Source organism: Aquarana catesbeiana, linkage group LG12, assembly GCF_042186555.1.
Source record: "Aquarana catesbeiana isolate 2022-GZ linkage group LG12, ASM4218655v1, whole genome shotgun sequence".
Lineage (NCBI taxonomy): Eukaryota > Metazoa > Chordata > Amphibia > Anura > Ranidae > Aquarana > Aquarana catesbeiana.
Window position 1 is genome coordinate 194,803,506 of NC_133335.1, and position 27,840 is coordinate 194,831,345.

Here is a 27,840-nt window from a genome sequence, read left to right on the forward strand (position 1 = left end):
TCCACTCTTTTCACCATTGGCAAATTCACCCTGAGAAAAGACATTGAAAGTTATCACTGGAATTCATGTAGAGTGGCTGCAAAGAGACTGCAGGAGAGTAGAGGCACAAAGATGCAACAATGACAAGGTGAAAGCAGTATTATTTTTTTAAATTGGTAAATTTAGTCTGCTGTAGCACCTTAAATGTCATTCAGTTAGGGTTTACACCTTCCCAAAGCAAGACCAAGGACACCACTGACTCACTTATTTTATTTTTTTTATTTCAGGTACTTGTATAGCACCGTCAATTTACGCAGTGCTTTTAGATATACATTGTATACTAATCTTTCCTGTGCTCCCTTGCAGCTCCTTCTTACGCCACAAGCTGGCAAGAATACCTGGCACTTCCAGATATAAGGGAGCATGTGACCTGCTCCCCATTGACCGTGCCCAGGCTTAGCAGCCAGTTGACCTAGGACAGTGATGGTGAACCTTGGCGCCCCAGATGTTTTGGAACTACATTTCCCATGATGTTCATACACTCTGCAGTGTAGTTGAGCATCATGGGGAAATGTATTTCCAAAACATCTGGGGTGTCAAGGTTCACCATCACTGACCTAGGAAGTGACATTACTGATCCACCTGGGTTGCTAAAACAGCTGATTTTTGGTACCGAATGCAGAGGATGAAGAAGCAACAAGCAAGCACAGGAAAGGGAGTATAAAGGTGGACAGGGGATTTTGTTTGCCAAGACACTGTCCATTTACCCTACGTGGGCAAGTTGATCGTGTAAACAAAGCAAGTATCCAATACAACATTATACTCCCAGTCTTTCCTTTATTGTAACAACCTTAAAAGCAATTTGTTAGGGCCAGTATTGTGATGGAGCACGCACTAAATGTGCCATTAGGAAGTGCTGCACATGTGATTAAATCTTGTGTTTTGTCAACATTCCTCCAGTATCCATTTCAAAATAATCCAGCATACCTGGCCTGTTAGACTAAATGACAAAACATTTCAGCGAGAAGGCATTCTGACTAGATGAGGTTTCTATGCAGGCTGGCACATTCAGCAGGTAAGAATTTTATTTAACCTGTTTACGAGCTGGAAAACTGCGGAGGGCATTCTTGCTGCAAAGGTTAAAGATAGCTGGGTACGAGCAAATAAAAGTTTTGCATATTTTACCTTTTATTATACCCATTTTATTTGCTTTCTTGAAATTGCATTATGTATAATTAAGACAAATCTAAAGATTATATCCGGGAGAATACTTGACTTTTAACTTGTGATCTCAACTGACAGTGACTAAATAAATACTAATGTTAGACATGAGCAGCTTAAAAACATCACAGAAACATTTTTACTGGACTTTGCCTCATACATTGCACTGTTCTATACTGTGAGCTAGCCAGGTACAAGGGAAGCAGGTAACCAAAGAGCAGAGATTTTCCTTCTCATCCTGCTATTGGCTGGTCACCATGTCAGTCATTTCCCAGCGATGGACAGTTTTGAGCTACAACCTGCCCATTGCCTAATATCTTATCTTACAGTTGACCTCAACTCCAGCAGACAAGCACAGCCATAGAAAACTATGCCATTACCTACAGACACTACTGAGCAATAAAAGAAAACCTGTAATATGCCCAACCTGCACCATTAAAGCTAAATACAGGGCGCTTTATAAAAAAAAAGTTTCATATATATTGACTTTAGTTATACCTAACTTGTGTAGTGAGCCCATAACACTTTAAAGCAGAACTCTGGGCAATTTTTTTTTTCCCCATGTCAATGTTGCTGTTCTCCTACCTTCACCAACTTTGCCATCCATGTTCTTCTGAGCTCTGTAGTTCCTCTGTAATAGGCTGCTGAACTTGCTGAAAAACAGTTATTGCCTCCTGACATCCTGTTTGTAAGACCACTGGCTTCTATCTTTCTCCTAAGCTCAGCCAGCGGTCTGACACACCCACTTGTAGTCCTCTGAAAGAGCAGGGAGTAAGCAGACATGTTGTGGGCGGCAGGGGTCTCGCAGCCCCCGGTCTGTGCCGCCCATGGAGGAGCCGTCCTTCTCCTTTCTCCTCCCTCCTCCCTCCGCCTCCTCCTCCCTGCTAGCACCCCCCCCCGCCTGCTAGCTCCGTGCAGAGTGGGGATTATTATTAGAAATCAGTTGTATGACACATCAGGGATGTCCCACTGTGTCAGGTATAGTATATCAGAACACCGATTCCCTGATGTCCGCCTCCCTACAGTTTTGGCACAGTGTGTTGTCAATCATAATACCGGGAGGTGGGACATCAGTGCTCGGTGTTCTCATATATACAATACCTGACACCACGGGAGATCCCCGCTGTGTCATACAAGCAATTTCTCATAATAATCCCCGCGCTGCACTGGTGGTGGTCCCTGACATGCGGCACTGGTTTGCATTTATATTAAAATGCTTTGTATTCATAAGGCTGTAACCTATCATACCATGTGTTATGTATGGCTTGCTGGCTGCAGAATGAGGGGTGTGATTCATGTTGAAGTGGGAGAGTTCACATTTTCATGTACAAGCCTAGTGTACCTCCCACATTCACTCCCATCCCATTGACACAGACAGCAAGGCTCAGCCCCACCCCCCGGCTCCCATGTCACTGGATTTGATTGACAGGCTGCTATCAATCTATCCAATGAAGACCCAAGATGGCGGCTGTAGCTGCTGGGCTTGTGGTTGTCGCTGGAACGATTGGGTTCAGGTAAGAAAAAGGGGGGGGGGGGGGGTCTGGTCTGGGGGGCAGCTGAAGCACAGAAGGTTTTTCACCTTAATGCCTAGAGGTGAAAAACCATGAGACTTTACAACCCCTTTACCATAGTCTGACCTCTAAACAGGTTTCTAACACAAATTAAGACTTCTGCATACTCACCACTTTGTGTGCTGGATGCCGCACATTAACCACTTGCAGACCGCCGCATGTACATGTACGTGCCTACTTTGTTATGGCAGAAGCTAGCTGCCATAACCCCGGTATCCCTGTTTTCGGTCGGCTACAAGTTAAAAGTGGTCTCTGTGGCGGATTCCCTGCGAGATCACTTTTATCGGTGGCGGAAGAGGGGCCCCCCTCCCGCTGTGATCCGGTGCCCTCCGCCGCTTACCGGAGCCATCGGCAGCGGCGGGGGCGATCGCGTCCTTTCCCTAGCTGTGCATGGAAACGAGTGAGGGTAAGATGGCCCCCACCCGTCTCCATGACACTGCAGGGCGGAAGCGTCGTCAAAACTTCACTTTCGCCCATACGGCTTAAAGCCACATTTTTTCAGTGTCAATCGCATCCAATGACATGACGGGCCGGGGGGCGGGGCCGAGTGATACAGTGAGCGGCTATGGCCGCTGGCTGTATCACGGGAGCGTGCCCGCAAGCACTCAACACCATGCGAGCGAGCTCCTTGCGGGGGGGAGCCGAGACAGCCACAGAGGGACCCCAGAAGACCAGGTTCGGGGCTGGACGAGCTGCACAGTGGAGGTAAATATAACATATTTGTTATTTAAAAAAAATAGCTTTAGTGATCCTTTAAAAATCTCCATAGGCGGCGCTTTGAAAATGTTTACAGGTTACTGGTTTAGAGTTAAGAGGAGGTCTTTGGCTAGAATTATTGCTCTCGCTCTAACATTCGCGGTGATACCTCACATGTGTGGTGTGAACGTCGTTTACATAAGTGGGCGCAACGTACATATGTGTTCTCTGCGTCCGGGGACGGGGTGCTTAAATTTTTTTTTTTTTTTTTTTTTATTATATATTTTATTTAAAAATATATGTTTTTACTTTCCCCTTTTTTTTTTTTTTTTTTTTTAATTTATTTTTTTGATCACTTTTATTCCTATTACAAGTAATGTAAACTTCCCTTGTAATACGAAACCCACGCCATAATGTAAAAAAAAAAAGTGGGGCCTCCCCCCTCCAAAATCCATACCAGTCCCTTGTCTGAGCATGTAGCCCAGCAGGTCAGGAAAGGAGGGGGGGGCGCAAGCGAGCCACCCCTGTCCCAAAACACTCCTCCCCCATGTTGAAGGCATGTGGCCATGGTTCAGGTTTCTTCGCCTGCCAGGCCATCCTTTTTTTTTTTTTTTTTTAATTTTGGTGTGGTATACCCCTTAAAGTCCATACTAGACCCCTTTTTTTTCAACTTTCTATATATATATATTTTTTTTTTTTTTTCATTCAGTTGTCAGCGGGGAAGCCCATCATTGATAGCTAATTGACTCATCTCTTAAGGACGCAGCAGCCGGCTTCCCGGCCCAGCTCCTTAACAACCAGCTATTTACAGCTTTGCCTAATCAGGGCTTAGAATGCACCGTACAGCACTCGGCGGGCGAATATCCCACTGACTGCCCCGCAAATTCGGTTGTTGGGGCAACAGGCAATGTTCGGGTCAAACTTTTGCTCAGCCCGAACCGTTCGCCCAATACTACTGCCTAATACAGTGCCTTGTAAAAGTATTCATACCGCTTGAAATTTTCCACATTTTGTCATGTTACAACCTAAAATGTAAATGTGTTTTATTGGGATTTGATGTGATAGACCAACACAAAGTGCCACATAATTGTGAAGTGGAAGGAAAATGCTAAATGGTTTTCAACGTTTTATACAAATAAATATGATACCCCTAACTAAAATCCAGTGGAACTAATTGCCTTCAGATGTCACCTATTTGGTAAATGGAGTCTACCTGTGTGTAATTTAATCCTTCGCTGGGGGAAGGAGGACGAACGTCCGACTGAGTTCACCGTGGCAAAGTCAGCTGGAAGTGGGTACCTGTCAATACCAGGTACACCCCCCCAAAAGGTGGCAAATGTGGCAGCGGAAGGGGAAGGGGGCAAACAAGCGGAGCTTCCCCTTTTGGGTGGATCTCCACTTTAAGCTCCAGTCCCAAGATCATACATAGCCAGGTCCTTCTCAGCTCGGTTTACTTCCTGGAGAGGGTCCTTCCTTTGGGTGTCTGTGCAACTGCCTGGGAGTCATTGTTTTTGGCCAGTCATCAGAGGGATTATGTTGGACTGTGAAGGGTACTGGTCGCCCTGGACCAGTACCCTTCACTCAATGTCAGCAAGAAACCTGGAAACGACACAAGCTTCACCAGATAAGTAAAGCACAATGCTAGACAGAACAGGTTAAATAGGGAGCAAGTGAGTGGGTAAAAATTTTGATTTTGCTCAGTCAGGCTTTGAAATTCAGAAGGATATGATGCGTGGCATACTTGGGCCCACTAAAGGAAAATATATCTTATTCCAGAAAGTGTTATGGCATATCTGTGCATTTATTTAATGTACTTTCCTTCGTCAATGGGCAGGTGATTCTGTACATGCCAACTACCTCGGCAAAGCTAAAACATTTTGAAGCCTACATATTAAAGCACAATTCTAGCCAGAACCAATTTGTCTCTGCTGGAAAGATGTATTTTAACCTCCCATGTTGCTGTCTTCACATATAGGCTCTCCAAGTGCAAAAAACGCACTCAAATGTTCATGGATCTGTAACCAAAAAACATTGTTCTAGTTGTCAGCTGTGAAATTCCACTATTGTTTGTCCCACGTTAAAACGATACACTTGCTTCTTTGTGGTTTGAAAACTGCTACTCTCCCACAAAGGCCACAGATTATAAAACAAGTCTTGGTTCATCACCCTCTGAATTTTGGATCTAGGTGCTTTACTGTCACAAACTGGCTGAAATTGCATCGCATTCGCACCAAAATGGTGCAGGACCCTTTTTTTTTGGTTCCGCAATAGAATCGGATCTCATGGGTGTTCACACTGCGATCTGCGAACCGATCTGGGGGTGACATTAACTTTGACACCCCCAGAAGTTCGCAGATGTCAGTGTGAACCAGTGTGCGATTCAGGTGCGATGTGGGAACCGGCACTGTATCGCAAGGTTTCCAGGATCGCACCGGGACTTACCTCCCATGGAAGATTTTTACTTATAGTGAGGCTTACCTATAGGTACAGTAAATATCTCCTAAACGTTTAGGAGATATTTACTTGTGAAGCTGCCGGTTATGTCACCCGCGCATACGCTTTGAAGGAACGGCGGTTTACGACCCATTTTAAAGTGTTTTTTTTAGACCATCAGGAGGAAGTGGCCACTGTGCTGCCACATAATGCATTGATGATGTTTTTATAATATTCCATGGTCAGTTAATATCAAGTTTATAAAAATCCTCTTCTCCTTCACATTCGAGCGCCTCTGCCGACACCACTTTCCCAACTTTCGGCAACTCCAAAGATTATTTGCTGTATCTCCTAAGAATAGGGAGAACACGTGACCATCTTTTTTATTTTTATTTTTTTTTTAACAAGAGTGCTTGCGCCAGAGTGGCCAATCACCAGGCCCACACACTGTCATGTGTGGGAGGGGAGAATATCATAAGTCAGGTGTTAAGCTCTGTTACCAACCGTTATGGAGCATGTACAGGGAATAGACTAGGGCAGGGATATGCAATTAGTGGACCTCCAGATGTTGCGGAACTACAAGTCCCATGAAGCTTAGCAAGACACTGACAGCCACAAGCATGACCCCCAGAGGCTGAGGCATGATGGGACTTGTAGTTTTGCAACAGCTGGAGGACCGCTAATTGCATATCCCTGGACTAGGGGGTTCAGCAGGCAAACCTTGTGGTTGAAAACCAGGGAAGGCGGATATCGGCGGAGGAGTGATCTGAAAAGAGAACACATGACTTTGCCCTGAATGGGTAGAAATGCCCAATGTCTGTGCAGGTCTGGGTATCCCTTTGAAGTTTTTTTTTTTTTTTTAGAATATTTATTTTTTTTATACATATTTGTGGTTCTTTAGTGAGCAGTAGCCTTAAAGGGGTTCTAATGCATAATTCTATGCATTAAGGTGAAAAAACTTTTGATAATACCGCCGCCCCCAGCCCCCCCGTTTTACTTACCAGACACCTCGAAACTCGGCCGCTCGTTCCCGACCTCCATTCAGCCGATCAGCCTGGTCGCTGATTGGTTATAGTGGATGGATTGAAAGCAGCGCAGCCATTGGTTCGCGCTGCTGTCAATCACATCCAATGGCGCGCCGGGGGCGGGGCCGAGTGATACAGCGAGCGGCTATAACCGCCGGCTGTATCACGGGAGCGCGCCCGCAATAACTAAACACCATGCGAGGGAGCTCGCATTAAGATGGTTAGTTATTGTGGGGAGGAGCTGAGACAGCTGCCGAGGGACCCCAGAAGAGCAGGTTCGGGGCCACTCTGTGCAGAACGAGCTGCACAGTGAAGGTAAGTATAACATGTTTGTTATTTTTAAAGATAAAAAAATTTACCTTTACAACCCCTTTAATAATACAGCTACTCAGTGGTGTAGAATCTGTGTTTACACAGTTCAAGAGTTCATAGATTCTGCCAATGTGACTTGTGCCTGGTAATATGCCAGTGACTCATCCGCTCCATGAATATGCATACTGTGCAGGTGGCAGCAGAGTTAATATTTATTTAATTCACGGGCAAGTTTGTTTTGATTTTCTATAAATGTAAATTTCCTGTGCTGTTTTTTTTTTTTTTTTCCAAAGCCACGAAAATGTTAGCTTTATGCTCTGTTCACACTGCTGTGACATGGTAACCGACTTGTGAGACCCCAAGTCACATGACATGTCAGATTCAATGTTTCTCTATGAGAGCCTTAGCTGATACTACACAAATTGCTCCGACTTTAGAAAAGGTTCCTGCACTACTTTGGTCTGACTTAGGTGCGATTTCAGCCCTTGTACAGGCTCCTAAATGGCAGGCAAAGTCTGACTTTGCTGTCATAGCAGTGTGAACTGAGCCTAGCTATAAGCATGTTAGCATTTATATTTTTTGTACGTTTAGGAGACTCAAACCACTATTGGAACACAATTTATGGTACTGATCAAGTGCTACAGTCATAAACTATACATGTACACAAACTCTGAAAACCATTCAGACTGCATAAAAATGCATAAAACATGAAGGGGTTTGAAGCTTATTGTATATACAGTAGACATGTTTGAGAATTTTGCTACTGCTGTATATGCTCAATATCCCACCAGTCAGAGCTTCACAGATTATACTGTATACAAGAGATCTGATGTATCATGCTAGTTTCACTGATAGGATATGTGTTGACACCTGGAACAGGTGATTGGAAATCTGCTCAGAGCTGTTCAGTTATATTTACAGTTGAGTACCTGCACATCATTGGTCTTTGCTCTAGGTGATTAAATGTATTCTGTGCTTACATGCTGTAAACAAGACCTTTGGCACCTATATAAACAAGACCTTTGACACCTATATCAAATGCTAGTATTTGATATAAAGGTTGGTTGTTTTAAAATTACTTCCTGCCTCTTGTGTATGAGGACTTAGGCACCTTTCACATGGGCTGTTAGTTTTTCAGGCAGACCTGATCAGAAGGTCCATGCATCTCTGTGGACAGGCGGGTGTAAACAAACTTGTGTCCGTTTTTTATACCAGCCTTCCTCCGTGTCCAGTTGGGTCCACTAAAAAAAAAATGGGAGAGGACTCAGTCCTCTTCCGCTTAGGTGGACCAGAGTGGAGTCTGTTTACTTCCAGCCCTCAGTACAGCAGAGCAGGATCTGTCTGTCCTCTCTGCATTAACTGAGCGGATATAGATAGGTCATCCACCTGCTCTCCTCCAAACAGCAAAAGGCATTGGCTCACAGATGCCTTGCTGATGAGAACAGAGTCTGCCCTGTGTGAAAAGGGGTCCTAGAGTGTATGTTCAGGCATTAACCAATTTACCTCCATACCTCCCTCTTCACCTCCTAGAGTATGTCTCGGCATATTTTTTTTTAATTTAGTTTACACACATCCATTGCTGTTCTGACCTCTTTTTGGATATATGGGTCCTCTAGATGAATCCCCAATATAAATCTGTCACTGCTTATTCAGGCTCTGATGTTGGGGTCCCAAACATGTTGGCTTCACTTTACCTTTCATGGCTTTCAATTTTACAGGCTTCTACTGATGCTCCTAATCCAATAAACATTTTGATTAGACCTCCGAGTGTCATGAATCTTTGCACTGGGCACTCCTCAATACCTATTCTTATGCCTGTCAATCCACTGAGTGTTCTTTTGAGATCTGAGAAACAACTGTCCTTTTTTTTTTTTTCAGCTAAAGTGATTGTAAAGGCTAATTTTTTACCTAAAGTAAGAGGTTTATACTTTTCTGCTGTGTGCACTGGTATTGGAGAGAGCAGTTCCTCACCTCCCCTTCCAGAGTCTTTTGCCGGTGCTGTCCACTCCTCCTCTTCTCTCTCTGCCCCCATAGCAAGCCACTTACTATGGGGGCACATGTGTGAGATTGCTCCCGAGCCAAGATGTGTGTTCATAGATGGCTTGGCCATTCTCCCTCAACACTGGATTTGATTGAGTGTCAGAGATGAGTTTATTGGACTGATGCTTCTCATTTCACTATCCAGCCACAGGGCGGTAGAGGGACAAGACCTGTAATTGTTGAATAACAGCAGCAGAAAAAAAAATGTGGTCTTGTGTCCTAGCCAGACAGAGCTTTGTGAATCTCATGACTGGATGGATAGAAACACAAATCCTTTTAGCAGGTAAAACCACTCCCTTTATATTAAGTTTATCTGTGTTTTTGGTTGTATACCCAGGGTTCAAGTTAGCAGAATTAGTCATGCATCTGAGTCAGGAAAAATGGCTTTATGGAGTACAGCTATTTGGTTATGGGTGGTAGGCTGTTAAACAGGCAGTGAACCCAGTTTTCTTTCCAGTATTTTGGAGACTGCAGCAACTATTATTCTGATACCAGTGTACTCCAAGGCATTCCCATGCTTCCTTTTAAATTCTCCAAAATTCCCTTTTATGAGGGGCTCCACAAGCCGAGTCAAACCCTTTATGAGTGGTGTGAAACTCCTTACACAAATCACATCACCAGAGTCCAGGAAAGCTATAAGGATCCGGAGGCCAGCATCTATTAAAAAACTAAAATATCTGTAAAGGTGGACTTGCCTTTATCTTTTTAATTCATCCTAAATGTGACTGGAAAGTTTCATCAGATTGTTCTAAACTGCTGTGACATGCTTTTTTTTTTAAACATGTGATTTTTTTTTTTTTTCCCCCCTACAGACATAATTTGAAAAGGGGAAATGGATGGTGGTGTCTCAAAACCAGCTGCAGTAAATGGCGTCACCATGAAATCACAGCTTCAGGTTACAGGTAAGAGTTTTAAAGCTTGCTAGAAAAAAAAAAAAAAAAAAATATATATATATATATATATATATATATATATATATATATATATATATATATATATATATATATATATATATATATATATATATATATATAGACATAGATATATAATTATATACCAAAGAAGTGGTGGCAAGATAATTACCAACCATCCACTAGTTTGGGAGGCGCAATAAATATGTAAAACATCAATACAAAAGATATAGTGGAAAAAATAAAAAATCGCACTAACCAAAAAATCTGAATAATGATAAATGTGATCCAAAATCATTATACCATCCTATGTGAAATTGATCAATGAACGAGAAAAAAGACCATATGAAGTGAAATCTAGTTGAACACCAAAAATCATTGGCAAATAATAAATTGATAAATAACACACTGAGTGCACAAATAAAATTAATATGAGAAAAACATAAAACAGTGTAATAAAACATACACCAGTGAGCTGTGAAATAAAGTCCATAAATAGTGATGTCTTCAAAACACTGTGTGGGATCCACCACCAATATCAACATGAATGCGCCCTTACCAAAACACTGTGATCCCCCATCACAGAGGATCAGGGAGAGCGTGTATTAAACCATAAACTGGCTCCACAGGACCGCAAGCAATATCCCATTTACTGGAAGGCCACCTCACAACCACTCAGATCAGCGTATGGATGACATGGTACATGGAAGAAATAGACGCTCCAAATAGTGTAAAACCAACGACAATTTATTAATAAAAAAAGTAATGCACTTACAAGATACTAGAACAAGAAAGAACATTTATGGGTAGCGCAATTTTTTAATTTTTTTCCACTATATCTTTTAAAGTTTGCTGTAATTGCATTTCCACATCTGTTTTCTCCCAGTGTCTTTCATTTTCATGTTCATCATAGGTAGACTGCTCTTAAAGCAACTTTTTCACCCTAATAAAAAAAATTCTGAGGCAAGCAACCTGCAAAAGGAGACTGGCCATGGATGAATCAATATTTGGCCAGTTCAGCAGGGACCGGTCAAATTTCCATCCATCTATGCCCAGTCCTGTTTGTCAGCAGTGGATCTACTGATCAACTGCTCACGAACGGGCTGCTGGAAAACTTTAGTTTGATCAGCACTGCAGCCAATAGGCCGCAGTGCTGATCAGTGTATTTTGACAGCTGAGAAGTTCAGCTGACTCGTCTGCTGTCAGAATACAATGACACAGCAGGGAGGATTCCCCCATCCACCTTTATTGTGCAGAGGGGGGAATCTGTTCAGTCTTTTTCGATCAGCCTACTGGCTGAGCATGACATGTGCGCCATGTACGGCCTGCCTTAAGATCTCATTCACACTAGCGAATGAGGGCAGATAGGCTACCTATGGACACAGCAGCACTGTGCTATGGCCATATACAAGCTGTGTAATTAGCCTCAGCCAGTTTGTGTGCCGCCGGAAATGCTGTCCCTGTACATTGCCTGCGTTCAGGGCTGGTCAGGGTCCCTGACTGCATGTAACAGCTCATTTGAGCAGTTACATGTGTACAGCAGTGGTGTCTAGCATTGTTTTGAACAGGTGGCTACACTGCTGCTGTTCACAAACACTGTGCAAGGGGATTTTACTCTGCCAGCAAGAATCCAAGTCTGTGCAGAGTCCCAATGTCAGCAGCCACCTGTGTAAATGTGCCCTAAGTGTTAAAAATGTGTATGTCTATATTGGGCCTTTAAAATGTGCATGTTTGTAAACATAGCTGTTTAATAAAAGGTGCTCATCAAAATGCAAACCTAACATTTCAATATGCCGTGCTGTGTTGCTCACTACAGAGTGCTTGTTGATAAGCGATGGCAGCTGTAACCCTGCCTTTAGAGAGACCTATGTGCCAGTTATACAAAAACTCCATCTCTGTTCAGGAAGAAGTGCCCTTGGAGAGAACACCCCCCCCGTTTGATGTCATCATTACTACAATGCATCCGGAAAGTATTCACAGCGTGGTCACTTTTTCCACATTGTTAAGTTACAGACTTATTCCATTCATTATTTTCCTCAAAATTCTACAAACATTACCCCATAATGACAGCGTGAAAGAAGTTTGTTTGAAATCTTTGCAAATTAATTAAAAATAAGAAACAAAAAAAAATTTCATGTACATAAGTATTCACAGCCTTTGCCATGGTACTCCAAAATTGAGCTCAGGTGCATCCTGTTTCCACTGATCGTCCTTGAGATGTTTCTACAACTTAATTGGAGTCCACCTGTGGTAGATTCAGTTGATTGGACATGATTTGGAAGGCATACACCTGTCTATATAAGGTCCCACAGTTCACAGTACATGTCAGAGTACAAACCAAGCCACGAAGTCCAAAGAATTGTCTGTAGACCTCTCTGAGACAGGATTGTATTGAGACACAGATCTGGGGAAGAGTACAGAAACATTTCTGCAGCATTAAAGGTCCCAATGAGCACAGTGGCCTCCATCATTAATAAATGGAAGAAGTTTGGAACCACCAGGACTCTTCCTAGAGTTTGCCGCCTGGCCAAACTAAGCGATCGGGAGAGAAGGGCTCTAGTCAGGGAGGTGACCAAGAACCCGTTGGTCACTCTGACAGAGCGCTAGCATTTCTCTGTGGAAAGAGGAGAACCTTACAGAACAACCACCATCTCTGCAGCACTCCACCAATCAGGCCTGTATGGTAGAGTGGCCAGACGGAAGCCACTTCTCAGTAAAAGGCATATGACAGCCCACCTGGAGTTTGCCAAAAGGCACCTGAAGGACTCTCAGACCATCAGAAACAAAATTCTCTGGTCTGATGAAAGATTGAACTCTATGGCCTGAATGGCAAGCATCCTGTCTGGAGGAAACCAGGCACTGCTCATCACCTGGCCAGTACCATCCCTACAGTGAAGCATGGTGGTGGCAGCATCATGCTGCATTTTTTAGCAGCAGGAACTGGGAGACTAGTTGGGATCGAAGGAAAGATGAATGCAGCAATGTACAGAGACGTCCTGATGAAAACCTGCTCCTGAGCGCTCTGGACCTCAGACTGGGGCGAAGGTTCATCTTCCAACAGGACAAGGACCCTAAGCACACAGCCAAGATAACAAAGTAGTGGCTACAGGACAACTCTGTGAATGTCCTTGAGTGACCCAACCAGAGCCCAGATTTGAACCCTATTGAGCATCTCTGGAGAGATCTAAAAATGGCTGTGCACCGACGCTCCCCATCTAACCTGATGAAGTTTGAGAGGTCCTGCAAAGAAGAAGAAGAATGGGAGAAACTGCCCAAAAAAAATAGGTGTGCCAAGCTTGTAGCATCATACTCAAAAAGACTTGAGGCTGTAATTGGTGCCAAAGGTGCTTTAACAAAGTATTGAGAAAAGGCTGTGAATACTTATGTACATGAGATTTTTTTTTTTTTTTGTTTCTTATTTTTAATAAATTTGAAAAGTTTTCAAACAAATTCTTTCACGTTGTCATTATGGGGTATTGTTTGTAGAATTTTGAGGAAAATAATGAATTTGCTCCATTTTGGAATAAACATAAAATGTGGAAAAAGTGAAACACTGTGAATACCTTCTGGATGCACTGTAGCTACAACAAAGCATGGGATTTGTATTCACAGGGATGCATGCTTCACGTGAAGCAACCAGAGAGATGCCATAAATGCAGGTCCAGGAAATAGGCGGAAGTAGTGGCGAAGGTAAGCAGTGAGCACAAAGCTGTCGCCTACAGATGAATCTTCAACAGCTGAAACGTTCAGGCTTGTTTGAGTCATCGGTGCATAAAAAGTGTAGCGCTTATTGTATCAAATGAGAAAATGAGTGTAATATTGCATACACAAAACAAAAAAAGAAAACAAATGTCTCTATCACTTCATAGAGCACAAAGTATAGTCTCTGGTAGTCTTCAGATATCACTTGAGTGCAAAGAATTGTTCATAGTCCAATATTTTAATAAATCGATCCTATTCACCACGTGAATAACTGGTACGGAAAAGTGAATGTGATGGACCCTCCACACAGAAGTAATTCAGGCTTACCAGAGGGATTGGACTCATAAGAACATATGCTCAATGAGTCAGAAAGGCTTTTATTACCAACCAGTAATGAAGGAGGACCTTTCAAATGAATGGCAGTGGAACTCCAAAGGCATCCAAAACTTTGGGGGAACCTCTTCTTATAGGTAGTAGCCCGTCTCAGAAAAATGGCCCATAGGAAATAAAAAGGGGGCCACATAGCATAATTCCGTTTATAAAACAAATTTATTAAAAAAGGTAAAACACTTACATTTTTGTAGTAAGAAAGCGCTTAACCACTTCCCGACCGCCGCACGACTATATACGTCCTAAGTTTGAACGGGGATATCGTTGTTATGGCAGCAGCTAGCTGCCATAACTCCGGTATCCCCGTTTTCGTGCGGCGGCCGGCTTTCAGATAAAAGTGGTTCCTGCGGCGGATTCGCCGCGAGATCACTTTTATCGGTGGCGGGAGAGGGCCCCCCTCCCGCCGCGATCCGGTGCCCTCCGCCACTTACCGGAGCCGTCGGTAGCGGCGGAGGCGATCGCGTCCTTCTGCGTGGTGTGTCTGGAGACGAGTGAGGCCAAGATGGCGCTCACTCGTCTCCATGACACTGCTGGGCGGAAGCGACGTCAAAACGTCACTTCCGTCCACGCCTCTTAAAGGCATATTTTTTCAAATGTCATTTTTCTAAATGACTTTTTTTTTTTTTATTATTGCATTTTAGTGTAAATATGAGATCTGAGGTCTTTTTGACCCCAGATCTCATATTTAAGAGGTCCTGCCATGCTTTTTTCTATTTACAAGGGATGTTTACATTCTTTGTAATAGGAATAAAAGTGACACAATTTTTTTTTTTTTTTTTTTAAACAGTGTAAAAATAAATAAAATATTTTAAAATAAATAATAAAAATAAAAAAAAAAAATGTTTAAACCCCCCTGTCCCGACGAGCTCGCGCGCAGAAGCGAACGCATACGCGAGTAGCGCCCGCATATGAAAACGGTGGTCAAACCACACATGTGAGGTATCACAGCGACCAGTAGAGCGAGAGCACTAATTCTAGCCCTAGACCTCCTCTGTAGCGCAAAATATGCAACCTGTAGAATTTTTTAAACGTTGCCTATGGAGATTTTTGAGGGTAAAAGTTTGACGCCATTCCACGAGCGGGCGCAATTTTCAAGCATGACATGTTGGGTATCAATTTACTTGGCGTAACATTATATTTCACAATATAAAAAAAATTGGGATAACTTTACTGTTTTATTTTTTTTATTCAAAAAAGTGAATTTTTTTCCAAAAAAAGTGCGCTTATAAGACCGCTGCGCAAATACGGTGCAAAAAAAAGTATTGCAATGACCGCCATTGTATTCTCTAGGGTGTTAGAAGAAAAACCATATATAATGTTTGGGGGTTCTAAGTAATTTTCTAGCAGAAAAACCTGTTTTAAACATGTAAACACCTAAAATCCAAAACGAGGCTAGTCCTTAAGTGGTTAATGTAAAATTATGGCAGGCAGTGGAGTCTCCCTTTTTTTTTTTTTTCCGTTTATAAAACAAATTTATTAAAAAAGGTAAAACAGTTACTGTACTTTTTTGTAGTAAGAAAGCGCTTAATGTAAAATTATGGCAGGCAGTGGAGTCTCAGACGCGTTTCGTCTCACTAGACTTCATCTGGGGTGCTCAACCACTGCTGCCATGCTCCCTAACAAAGATACTGTGACCCCCTTGATGAGAATCCAGCTCATGCCAATTTCCATCATGCACTTCCGGGTTCGGCCAAAATGGTGGACCCGCGTGCGTTCCAAGCCTCGTTATTGTATATTACTTATGCGTTCCAGCACCCTACACTTATTTGATGAATTTCCCTATGTGTAGTGTTATACTAGATCATATATGTTGTTTCAAATAAACCCCCCCTTGAGAGAAAAGATATAAAGGTGGAAGGAGAAGGGCTGTCCGTCTCTAATTCCAGCGAGTTTTGGATTCGTCGTCATGTAATATACAAGACCACAGACGTTGCAAGTAGGAGCAGCATGACTCGACTGACGTCACAACGTCAGGGTCAGGCGCGCGCTTCCCGCAATGTGGAGCGCAAAACAAAGCCACCGCCACTAGCATGCGTGTCACGCCTCCATATGGCGGTCGGCAATGCGTGATGTCGTCAACGTCAACCTGACGTATCGACGCGCCACTGAGATTGACAGATTGTGCTGTTATATCAAAACACAGATCTGGACCGATGGGCGGGCATATTTAGCCAAGATTGATGGGACAACCCTGGAATGACCCGTATTTTATGAATGGTGATTCACTGCACATATCGCCATTTTCAGGATGTTGAAAAATGGTGCAATTACAAACTAATGATCTGTAGCAATAACTCTCGGTGGAGCTGCTGGTTTGTGGGCTTATTACCTTTACTCTCGATACCTCTGTTTCACCGGCACCGGGTCTAGGGTTCCGTTGAGTTTGCCTCTGGACGATATAAGCACCAAACACTTGAGTAGGTTTTCCAATGCTTTAATAAAACGAACAAGGGAAGTAGCAGGAAAGAGGTAGTAGGAAAGCTGCAGGGAAGTCAAATACCTTTCTGTAGTATTTCTTCAGAACCTTCTTTGTAATTGAACACTTGTAATTGAATAGTCTCCCCTTTCGTACAATTTAATCTTTGCCCGCCTGGATAGACATCTCTCACTTGCCTAGCAGCCAGCACACAGCACGAACAAAAGTCTCTGCCACAGACTTATTTGGAATAAAAACCGTACGATCCTCTGCCACAGGATGTATTGGTTTGTGATGAATGTCAGATACAGTACTTGAACCTTTAAGCCAACCCGGCAGTACTATGCTGTAAGATTACTTCGGAATACGTCCTCCAACCGAGTCACCAGGCCCCTCTCCAGACCAGCACTCTGCATGATCCTTCCATGACTGGTCCTCCCCTGGGATCTTCTCGGTTGTCTAGCTTCTTCACTCAGGATAGACAGCTCAGGACCATTCCTCCGCTGCTGTGGTAGGCCCCAGACAGGCTTCTGGGCCCACCCACACGCCGCAGCAACGCGGGCCTCCGGAACGGAGGTCCACGAGGTGGTATTCCTAGTGCATACCTGTCGGCCAGGAGGGCCAGCAGGTGGCTGAAAAACGACCCCTAAAACATGGTGTCTGTCCCATAAATACCCTCTCCCAGGATGCAACTCGGAGGACCACCTCCACTGAGTTATCCCCGGGGCAGAGGAGCACTCATTCGCTTCAACACGTTGCTTTTCCAACACCTGCCGATGGTGACAACGACACCCACCGGCACAATGTGGAACTACACGCAACGTCAGCCAAGCTGGAACAGAGGCAAAACTAACTTCCTATAATAAGCGACCCACTAAATTTACCTATCAGCGGTAGATGAAAATCTACCAGCGCTACAGATCAAAAAAGGGATTGAGTGATAATTAATCCAAAACAAAAAGGGGAATATTATATTTACAATAGACATCCCATAATGTTACGGGATCACTAATAAATGGACGCATGAATATATACATCTTAATATCCCAGGTGACTAAAAAGTGATGTGAAATAAATTATGAATTACTTATATGTGAAGTGTATCCAAGAATGTAAAAAAATCATTTAAGGGATGTGAACATCCCCTGTGGGAGTAAATAACATAAAAAATAACTAAATGTGAAAATTATAAAAATGTGATTACAAAAATTAAATTTAAAGAAATTTGTGTGTGTTTAAGATATCTCTGTAGAGGTCCAAGATGGATTCTCTCTGGGTCACCCCATATAAGAACTAAAGACAAAAAATGTATATAGAATAGTATATATGCTAAATACATCCAAAATGAGACAATACAGATTGTAATCTATGAGTCATTAATGAATGCATTAATATCCAGTTCCATATTCATTCATTCTTTTTTGTTTGAGTCATCCCCATCTTTTTTTGTAGGCTGCTTGTTTTAGTTTTTTAGTTTTTTTTTTTTTTTTTTTTTTTTTTCTTCAACCAACTGTGTTACTTTAAGTACCCGTGTTTTGTTTTTGCTCATGCAAGACAAATCAAAGGGTTTTCTTTATTGGCAACCCAACCCCCCCCAGCAGCTCATAATCTTCTCACATTTTTTTTTCTTCCCCCCTCACTCCCTGACTCTGTGCTTGCCTACCAGTAGCAAAGAAAGAATCCTGGTACTTCAGGGCATATAGGGTAGCATATCCTCCCCCCTTCTCTATGATATCCTTGGCAGTTAGTGCTCGGTGTGCCAGCATTGTTATATGGAACTGGAAAAAGTGTCTTCAGCACTGTGTAAGCTCCAAATCATGACTTTACACAAGTCAGAGAAATGGATAGTCTTTGTTTCTCCCTATGAAATGCATACATAACCTCTGTAGGGATAGGAAAATAATAATTGGCAGTCAGTTTTTCATGGTGTCTCCACTATGTGAAAAAAAGTTAGTGTAACAAAGATTATGTGAGAAATTCTAATAGGTAATAGGTTGAATCTGGTTCCATTCACCATCTGTTGTTCCACTGGAAGTCTGCGGTGTGTTTTGAGGGAAGCCATGCAATAAGAATCATAAAAATGTGAGTACAGACAGGCTGTTAATGCAGGATCACACCTCGCATGTTAATGACATAGAACGAAAACAATGATCGTATAAATAAATTTCAGAGAGTAGGATGTATAATGATCATAATGTGGGTTGGCACAGGTGACGTAGGCCATTCTTCTTAAAGTGTAGCTCCACCCAAAAGGGGAAGCTCCGCTTGTTCTTCCTGTCTTCCTGTTTCCCTTCGTGAAGATACCGCTAGGGGTGCCAACACTGTGGGATCCCTGGACAGGTAAATGTCCTTGTATTAAAAGTCAGCAGCTACAGTATTTGTAGCTGCTGACTTTCTTTTTTTTTTTTTTTTTTTTTTTTTTTTTTTTTTTACAGGCTGGAACTCCGCTTTAATAAAATACCTAGGTGCTTGTCTGTCATGCTGATCCTGTGGTTTAAGTACTTTGTGTCCAACCTAAGATAACAATTGTAATTGTTCATGTTGATACTTGTAGCTTAGTAGAAATATTACATCCAGAGGAATAATGTGACAGCCAGACAACTAGCTGAGGGTAGACAGCAATGATAGTCTGCAAATTCCTCTGATGACAGGTTTGCTTTAAAGGCTAAATCTGGCTCTGACTGATGAGCCCTTTTGCACTAAAAGATGATGGTGAGGTTTGTGCTACTGGTTTCCTCAATGTGATGATTTAAATTGGTCATGTTGTTGCTGTGGTTTTTCTCTGAATGCCTTTCACGTGAATGCAGTGGGAGGACTGAGACTTTGGGGTTTTGATGGGAAAAGCTGAGAACACTGATGGGGATCTTGATACAAGAATGTCTGAGACACCTTAGGAAACATCTGTGATATCCACATTGCATATCCTTTCCTTTCTTCTGTTCTTAGTTGGTGCCAGTTATATTTATCCATTTTTTAAAATGTATTGTTTATTAAATATTTGTCCCCCCCCCCCCCCCCCTAACTTGTCCATTTCTATAAAAGTTCTAAAAATCTTTTGCTTATCGTACTTGTAGTGTGCTTCCGTTTGTCTCTTCTTAGAATCTGCCTTCTTGATTATATCCATTGGTGTTGCATTGCATTTGTAATACTTACTTTTTCTCCCACAGTCATATCGGCTAAGCTGAAAGACAGCAGAAAGAACTGGTTTGGTCCAAGTCCATATGTGGAGGTGTCAGTTGATGGTCAATCCAAGAAAACAGAAACCAGAAATAACACTCACAGCCCAAAATGGAAGCAGCATCTCACTGTGTAAGTGATAACCTATAGTTTGGGAGGACAGTGCACAGAGTGTAGACTGGTGGGTCAATGACCTTTTATTTAATGAGTGCAAATAGCAATACATGTTAACAAGTGTCAACAAAGCTTAAAGCTGGACTCATTTTTATTGCATGGTTACAGCTAGCACCAATGCAATATGCATATTTCATACCCGAGCGATCACTGTCAAAGCTGCACTGTAGTGGTCATCACTACAATGATAATAGTGATATTCTGGACCCTTTGGACAGGATGAAAAGTCAAGAAGGTGATGTCCCCATCTACACTTCGTCCAATCAGTGATCGCCTTGTATTCATTGAAAAAAATACAAGGTGTTCTGTAAATAGTAGCAGTACTGAGCGAACGCCACTCTGTGTTTTTACTATGCAGAAGGGAATGCCCTAGGCACAGGACCTGGTTGTTCAGTTCTGCAGCACCCACAGCAATCACTCAAGTATGAGATATGCATACTTATTGGTCCACACTGCAAGTATGCAATAAAAATAAAATAAAAATTTTAAAAATATACCTAGAGTTCAGTTTTTTAAAATCTTCTTTAGCCCATTTGCTTTATAGAGACTCAGACATAAGGATGAATGTATCTTAATGACCATGTCTCTCTTAAAATGCTAAACACTATACGTGAAGGAATAGAATCTGCACTGTACTGCAGAGTTGGAAGCCCCGGTAGAATCTTGAGCACCAAGTATTGTTTGTTAGGTGCCTGTGTCTCTACTGATAACTGGGGTTCCACCTGTAGGCTTCTATTATCATTTAGTTGTGGTAAAATGCTCTTCCTGAATTCAGGGCATATTTACTATAGAGGTGATAGAAAATGAGACAGTTTATGTAAAGGCTCAGTGCCTTTAACTTGACTTGGTTCTGGAAGTTGCATGCTGATTAAAGTGGTTCTAAAGGCAGAAGTTTTTTTTTTCTATGCATTAAGATAAAAACTTCTGTGTGCAGCAGCCCCCCTAATACTTACCTGAGCCCTATATCCATCCAGCGATCTTGCACGAGAGACACGGCTGTCCAGGACTCTCCCTCCTGATTGGCTAAGAGACACAGCAGGTGCCATTGGCTCCCTCTGCTTTCAGTGAGCCAACGAGGAGAGAGAGGGGGCGGGGCGAAGCGGAATGGACACACAGAGCAGCGGCTTGACTTACATGCCCTCATAGCAAGGCGCCTCCTGTGGGGGCAGGAGGGAGGGGCCAGGAGCCCCGGTGGGGGGACCCGAGAAGAGGAGGATCTGGGCTGTTCTGTGCAAAACCACTGCACAGAGCAGGTAAGTATAACATGTTTGTTAAACAAACAAAAAAAAAAGACTTTAGTATAACTTTAAAGGCAAAACTTTTTTTTTTTTTTTTTTTTTTTTAGATCTGAATAGAATGATGGGGGTTAAAAATAAATAAGATTTTTATTGCTATTGTCCCTTTGAGGGATCTTTCACACAGCAGTTGAATTCTACAGCAGCCTTTAGGCACGTTAACACATCTATAGCGTTAATAAGCATTTTGGTTGTGCTGCACAGGCTATGATGTTGCGTCAGTCAGTACTTCGCAAACACCTTATGAGATTTTTTTTATTTTTTTTTATTTATACAAGGCTAAAATAGGGAATGATCAATTTTGAAGCTTTACAACCGCACCTTAAATGCACTGTTAATGCCATAGGTGTGTTTATAATGCATTTACAGCGTGCTTGTGATGCGTTTCAATAGAAGTAAACGGTAGTTGTGAAGCTTTAATGCCTGTGGAACTTTGCAGACATTGTTAGCATTGCCTTGCGTTGAGGAAAAACTAAGATTGCAGTGTGAACACCTCCATCCGCTCCCTATTTAAACAATTTTGAGTGGCATTGATGAGCGGTCAGGAAGCCGTAAAAACTTCACTCAACCGCCTAGTTTCCGCACCTGTGTGAAAGCGCCCTTAGGGCTCTTACAGACAGGCATTCACTTATAGCGTTAATGAGCGTTTTGGATGTGTTTTACAGGCATTCATGTTGTGTCAGGCAACACTTCTCAAATGACCTGTGAGATGTGTTTTTTTTTTTTGTTGTACAAGGCTAAAATGGAAAATTATTACTTTTAACACTTTGCAGCCACACCTCAAATGTAAACGCCATAGGCGTGCTTGTGGTGCTTGTCAAAAGAAGTGAATGGAGGCAGTTTCAAAGCATTAATGCCTGCCAAACTCTGAAGGATGCATTATTTTTCCCTCAGTGCAACGCGGGCCAATGCTAATGCTACAGTGTGAACAACTCCATCTGCATCCTATTTTTATTTTTATGCGACCCAACCACCTAAATTCAACACCTGTGTAAAAGATCCCTTAGGCCCCTTTCTCTCTGGTACGACACTCGTGCAACTGTGGAATCCGTTTTTGCCCTGCGACTTTAAGTCCGACATGCATCTGACTTCAATGAACAGGGATCCGACTTTGATCCCTGACAATTCAAATTCAAAATAAAAAAACTCGCCATGGGTTCCCCCTCCAAGAGCATACCAGGTCCTTCGGTATGGGATTTTAGGCGAAACCCTAAGCCGAAAAAGCTGTATGGGGGACTCCCCAAAATCCATACCAGACCCTTATCGGAGCACACAGAAGGGGGACGGGATGAGTGAGCATGCCTGCAACAAGGGCCTCTTCCCAACAACCCTGGCCATTGGTTTCCGGCCCTCCACCCTATGTGAAATGAGTATCGGGTACATTGTACTCCCACCCATTCACCTAAAAAAAAAAGTGTCAAAAATAAAACACAGTACACAGGTTTTTAAAGTAATTTATTGGCAGCTCTGGCATCTCTCCTGACTTATTCTCCCCTCTCCGGCTCTTCTGCCTCTTCCGCTGATGTCTTCTGCCTCTGCCGGTTATTCTCCCCTCTCTGGGTCTTTTCCGCTGATGTCTTCTAGCCCTCTCTGGTTCTTCTCCCTCTGTCCGCTGTCTTCTGCCTCTGCCGGGTCTTTTCCTCTGTCTTCTCGCTCTGTTCTTCCGATGTTGACTCGGCACTCTTTCCCTCTCTAATGCTGGGTGCGCGGTGTGCCACTACTTATATTGGCATGGGGGGTCACTGGATGACATCATATGGAGGCCCGCCCCTTGTGACGTCACTGCCCGGGGCATGATGGGTGGTGACCTCATAAGGGGCGGGCCTCCGGTGACCCTGCCCATGCCAATATAAGTAGTGGCACACCACGCACCTAACATTAGAGCGGCAGAGAGCGTTGAGTCAACACTGGAGGAGGAACAGAGTGAGAAGAACCGGAGAGGGATAGACATCAGCGGAGAAGACCCGGACAGGTGAGAAGAACCCACAGAGACAGAAGACATTAGCGGAGGAGGCAGAAGAGCCGGAGAGGGAAGAAGTTCAAAGAGACACCAGAGCTGCCAATAAATTACTTTAAAAACCTGTGTACTGTGTTTTATTTTTGACAAATTTAAAAAAAATTTTTTTAGGTGAATGGGTAGGGCTACAATGTACCCAATACTCATTCACATAGGATGGGGGGTGGGATCTGGGGCCCCCCTTTTTAAAGGGGGCTTTCAGATTCCGATAAGCTCCCCGCCCGTAGACCCCGACAACCAACGGCCAGGGTTGTCGGGAAGAGGCCCTTCTCCTCATCAACATGGGGACAAGGTGCTTTGGGTGGGGGGCACAGGGCCACCTCTACCCCAAAGCACCCACCCCCCATGTTGAAGGTATGTGGCCTGGTATGTTTTGGGGGGGGGGGGGGCGCTTGCTTGTCCCCACTCCCTTTCCTGACCTGCGGGCTGTGTGCTCGGATAAGGGTCTAGTATGGATTTTGGGGGGACCCCCACGCAGTTTTTTCAGCGTGGGGTTTCCCTTTAAAATCCATACCAGACCAAAGGGCCTGGTATGCTCTTGGAGGGGGAACCCATGCTGTGTTTTTTTTTTTTTTTTGCCGTGGAGTTCCCCTTCAAGATCAGAGCACAAGTGGCATACCAAAGTCTGATCAGTTAAGACGGCTATCCGACTTTGATCCGACTTCAGTGATATTCAATGGGCTGAAGTAGGATCAAAGTAGTGCACGGACTGCTTTTGAAGTTGGCACAACTTGAAGTCGTACTAATATGAGTAGTTGTCATTGGAAATCATGGGGAACAACTTGTCGTGTGACTTTGCAGTCCCAAGTCGAACGACAAGTCATACAAGTGTGAAAGGGGCCTTAGGGAGAATCAATCTCTCTAATTGTCCTGATCACATATGTCACTGGAAATTCAATTTGAGGCTAAATCCAACAGGAAGTAAAAGTAAATTTCTGAGACATGAATGGCAAATAAACTAAATAAAATACTGTCAACAATTTTAACTTGCCACTGCGTTATCCCAATGAGAAAAAAATTTAATCGTGGGACTGTTATTTAAGAAAGAAAAATCGTATTAAACTCCCTGCAAATGAAGACCCTTAAAGTGTATCTAAAGTCAAAATGATTTTATTTTTTTATATAGTTTTAGATCTAGTGGTGACTGGTTAGAACCTCCTTCAGGTTTTGTATTGCTGTTTGCATCCTGTCGGAGAGATTGACCTGATGACCACTGTCATCGGGACTGACATTGATGGGGTGTCCGTAATTTATAATTGTCCCCAGAACAGGGATTGAGAGGAAATCTTCTAATGGAGACACTTGTTCTAGTGTTCACTATCTAAAGCTGGCAATACATTAGGTAAATTTTGATTCCTAATGAACTGCCCGAAATTCGCTATGTGGTTGGCCCAGTCGCCACCCCTCCTTGTCTGACTTTTAATTATAACATTGAAAATGAGATGCTGCCACTGTTCGAGTATTCTGTCAGAATACAGTATTCACAAAGGAAGATGCTCTGATGGTCTACTTGTTGAGCCGTGTATAAACTATATATGTGTTCTCTCAAAAACAGTGATACACTAAATAAATAATATGCATTAAAGTGTTACCTCAAACACATAAGCAATAAAACAAGACTAAAATGTGATCACATGTGAATTTGTTAACCGAAAAGTCCATGCATGTATCCAGCTATCAAAATGAATCCTTGAAGTCCATCAATGATCATCCATCCCTCATCTAAAATTCTCCAGCATGCAAAATAGTGTAACCATTGAGGTGTTATCTCAAACAAATTAATAAGAAGTGAAAACAATGTAACAATGTGAATGTATCAAAAAGAAAAGTCTATCCCTGTGGTCTAGCCCTTCAAGTGAATCAGTGAGATCCATCCATAATTAACCTGTGTACACCAGTGATCCCCCTCCACCTTTTTCAACACAGCCTCTTACCAGCAATAAAGACCCCAAATTATAGGTGATCTATAAGCGCTCGGGGGGTGTAAGGATCTTGCAGCATGTATTTCATCCACAACAGAAGTGCACATCAAGTCAGTGGGGGACTTCATCAAACACTTCCTCTCTAGCATTAAAGTGGATGTAAACCCAATGTCATCCTTTCTAAACTACTGCCATAGAGGTTATCTATAAGGATATACATGCCTCCTGCATGTATCTTTACCTGTCAAATGTCTCCCCTCTGTCTGTTATGAGAGCCGAAAAACTGCAGATTCTGTGGGTGGGTCTGTTGTCTGGAGCTCGGTGGGTGAAGTCGTGATGTCAGTAGACTCCCCGCCCACCTCTACACTCCCCTTGTCAATATGCATTTTCTCCTGTGTATTTCTTACACTGAACTTCTGCTATGATCTCTAACATCCAGTGAAAAGACAGGAAAGTAACCACATGACTTCAGCATGCCAAATCATGCTGAGGTGTGGAACAGCCAATCCTTGCAGAGCTGCTGAAGAAAGGAGTGGGGGTGGGAATTAAAAATTAATGCATGTCTTAGGCCTCTTTCACACAGACTGTCCGTTCAGGTCCACCTGTCAGTTTTTTAGGCGGACCTGAACGGACATTCCATGGAGGTCTATGGAGCGTCGGATGTCAGCGGTGACATGTCCGCTGACATCCGACCCGCTCCGATCCGAAAAAGTGTAACGGAGGAAAAACTTACTTTTCCATCCGTTATCGGATCAGTTGACGACAGACTCTACAGTCCGTCATCATCCGATCCCCCATAGGGGAGAGCGGCGCTCTGACAGGTCCGTCGCTGCACAGTGAGCAGCGACGGACCTGTCATCTGACTCCTCAGCGGGGATCGGCGGAGCGATCCCCGCTGAGCAAGCGGATGTTCACGGGGCGGATCATCACTGATCCGCCCCATGTGAAAGAGCCCTAAGGCTAGTGCACAAGATATGTAAATCATCTGTCACTCACAGCAAGGGGGGGATTTGACAAAGTTTTTCTCTGTTTGTCAAGATTTATCTCACTGAACAATAAGAGGATTGCTCAGAGCTGGATTAACTCTTTGTGGCAAGACTGGGCTCAAATGATAGGAAATCTTATACTCTACATTATGACATAAAAAAAAAAAAAAAAAAAAATCCGGGTTTACATCCACTTTAAATCCTACAAAGGAAAAAGAACAGCCTCCAAATCTCAAATAGTGCAGTACTGTATCATTTATTGGATAAAAACTGTGCATCTACTCGCATATATTCAGAAGCAGAGTGCTTATCACATCAAGTTACAAACACCGCCACTTGTACCGGCTCTAGCAGACAGGTGACGTCAGCTCAGGCTCCGCCCACAAAGGAAGGTGCGCCTGTCTGCGCTGTATAGAATGAATGGAGGAATCGTCTAGGTTTTTTTTTTTTTGTTCAGCCCACACTTAAGAGGGAATGTCCCCTAACTTTGGAGACATTTCCTTTCACTTTCTGTTATGTCAATTGGACAGGAAGTGAAGGGAAATCTCCTCTACAATACAAATGGCAAAAAAAAGATGATGGGTTAATTCTTCCCTGCTCTATCCAAATCCTAAAAAAAGTTTTGGCTTTACATACGTTTTAATACTTTCCTATTTAGCATTTAGGTAGTTCAAGAGCTACAGCCTCCAGCAGTAACTTGATGTTTGACACATTACTGGGTGTGTTCGTTACTTGGTCCACCAGCCTCTACTCATTACCTCCTTACTCTGTCTTATCTGACATAGAGGCCTGCAGAAGAAACCACAGTGTGCTATGGGAGATGCCGGCAACAAAAATTTCCAAAAATGTTTGATTTTAGGTTTCTGCTGCTGGAGGCGGCACCTCTTGAAGATGATGACGTAAAAGTGACTGGTAGAAAACTTTGTGCATTTAAACCTGTATTATCAACGTATCTGATATACGGTTTATAACTGCTACATTTGTAATACTGCATCATTCTCATCATAAACTGGTAACTACTATAGTTTAATTATGCCTTCTTTTCTTGCAGGATTGTTACCCCATTCAGTGTACTAAATTTTCGGGTGTGGAGTCACCAGACTCTAAAATCAGATGCTTTACTTGGTAGCGCATCCCTGAACCTGCATGAGACCCTGCTCGCAAATAACATGAAATGTGAGTATGGGACCCTACAGATCATGTACAAAATGTGTCTGGTAGAGCATCCAGTCCGATTTACCCTTTCCACATTTTATAGCTTGCCCTATAATGTTGGAAGTCAGACCCTAATAAGTGGCTGTGGGCAACATGGTCGGTCTTTTAGATGGGGTATTTATGAAATGTACATATTCAAATAAATTTAAAATATTTGTCCTTTTTTTCATTTCCTTAATAAAAAGGGAATTAATCTGAGCCAAGGGAGTTGTAATGGTCTCCCTAGACGACATACTACTGCCTATCGGCTACAATAGATTACAATGTTTTAACAACTGGGTTGTGTGTGGGGTGCATTTGAATGCTGTGCTACATGGTGGCTTGTCTGTTGGGCTAGTGCTTTTTATTAGGATGGTAG

The 27,840-nt window shown here is 43.0% G+C and overlaps 1 protein-coding gene across 2 annotated transcripts in view; it reads left to right on the plus strand.

Annotated features, from left to right (window-relative positions):
• ITCH (itchy E3 ubiquitin protein ligase) overlaps positions 1 to 27,840 on the plus strand; it is a 141,848-nt gene that overhangs the window by 68,663 nt on the left and 45,345 nt on the right. For both annotated transcript variants that reach the window (XM_073606367.1, XM_073606368.1), the window contains exons 2-4: positions 10,090 to 10,179; positions 19,864 to 20,005; positions 27,319 to 27,443. In XM_073606367.1, coding sequence (XP_073462468.1) covers positions 10,110 to 10,179; positions 19,864 to 20,005; positions 27,319 to 27,443 — 337 coding nt within the window. In that variant the 5' untranslated portion in view covers positions 10,090 to 10,109. The remainder of the gene's footprint in view (positions 1 to 10,089; positions 10,180 to 19,863; positions 20,006 to 27,318; positions 27,444 to 27,840) is intronic.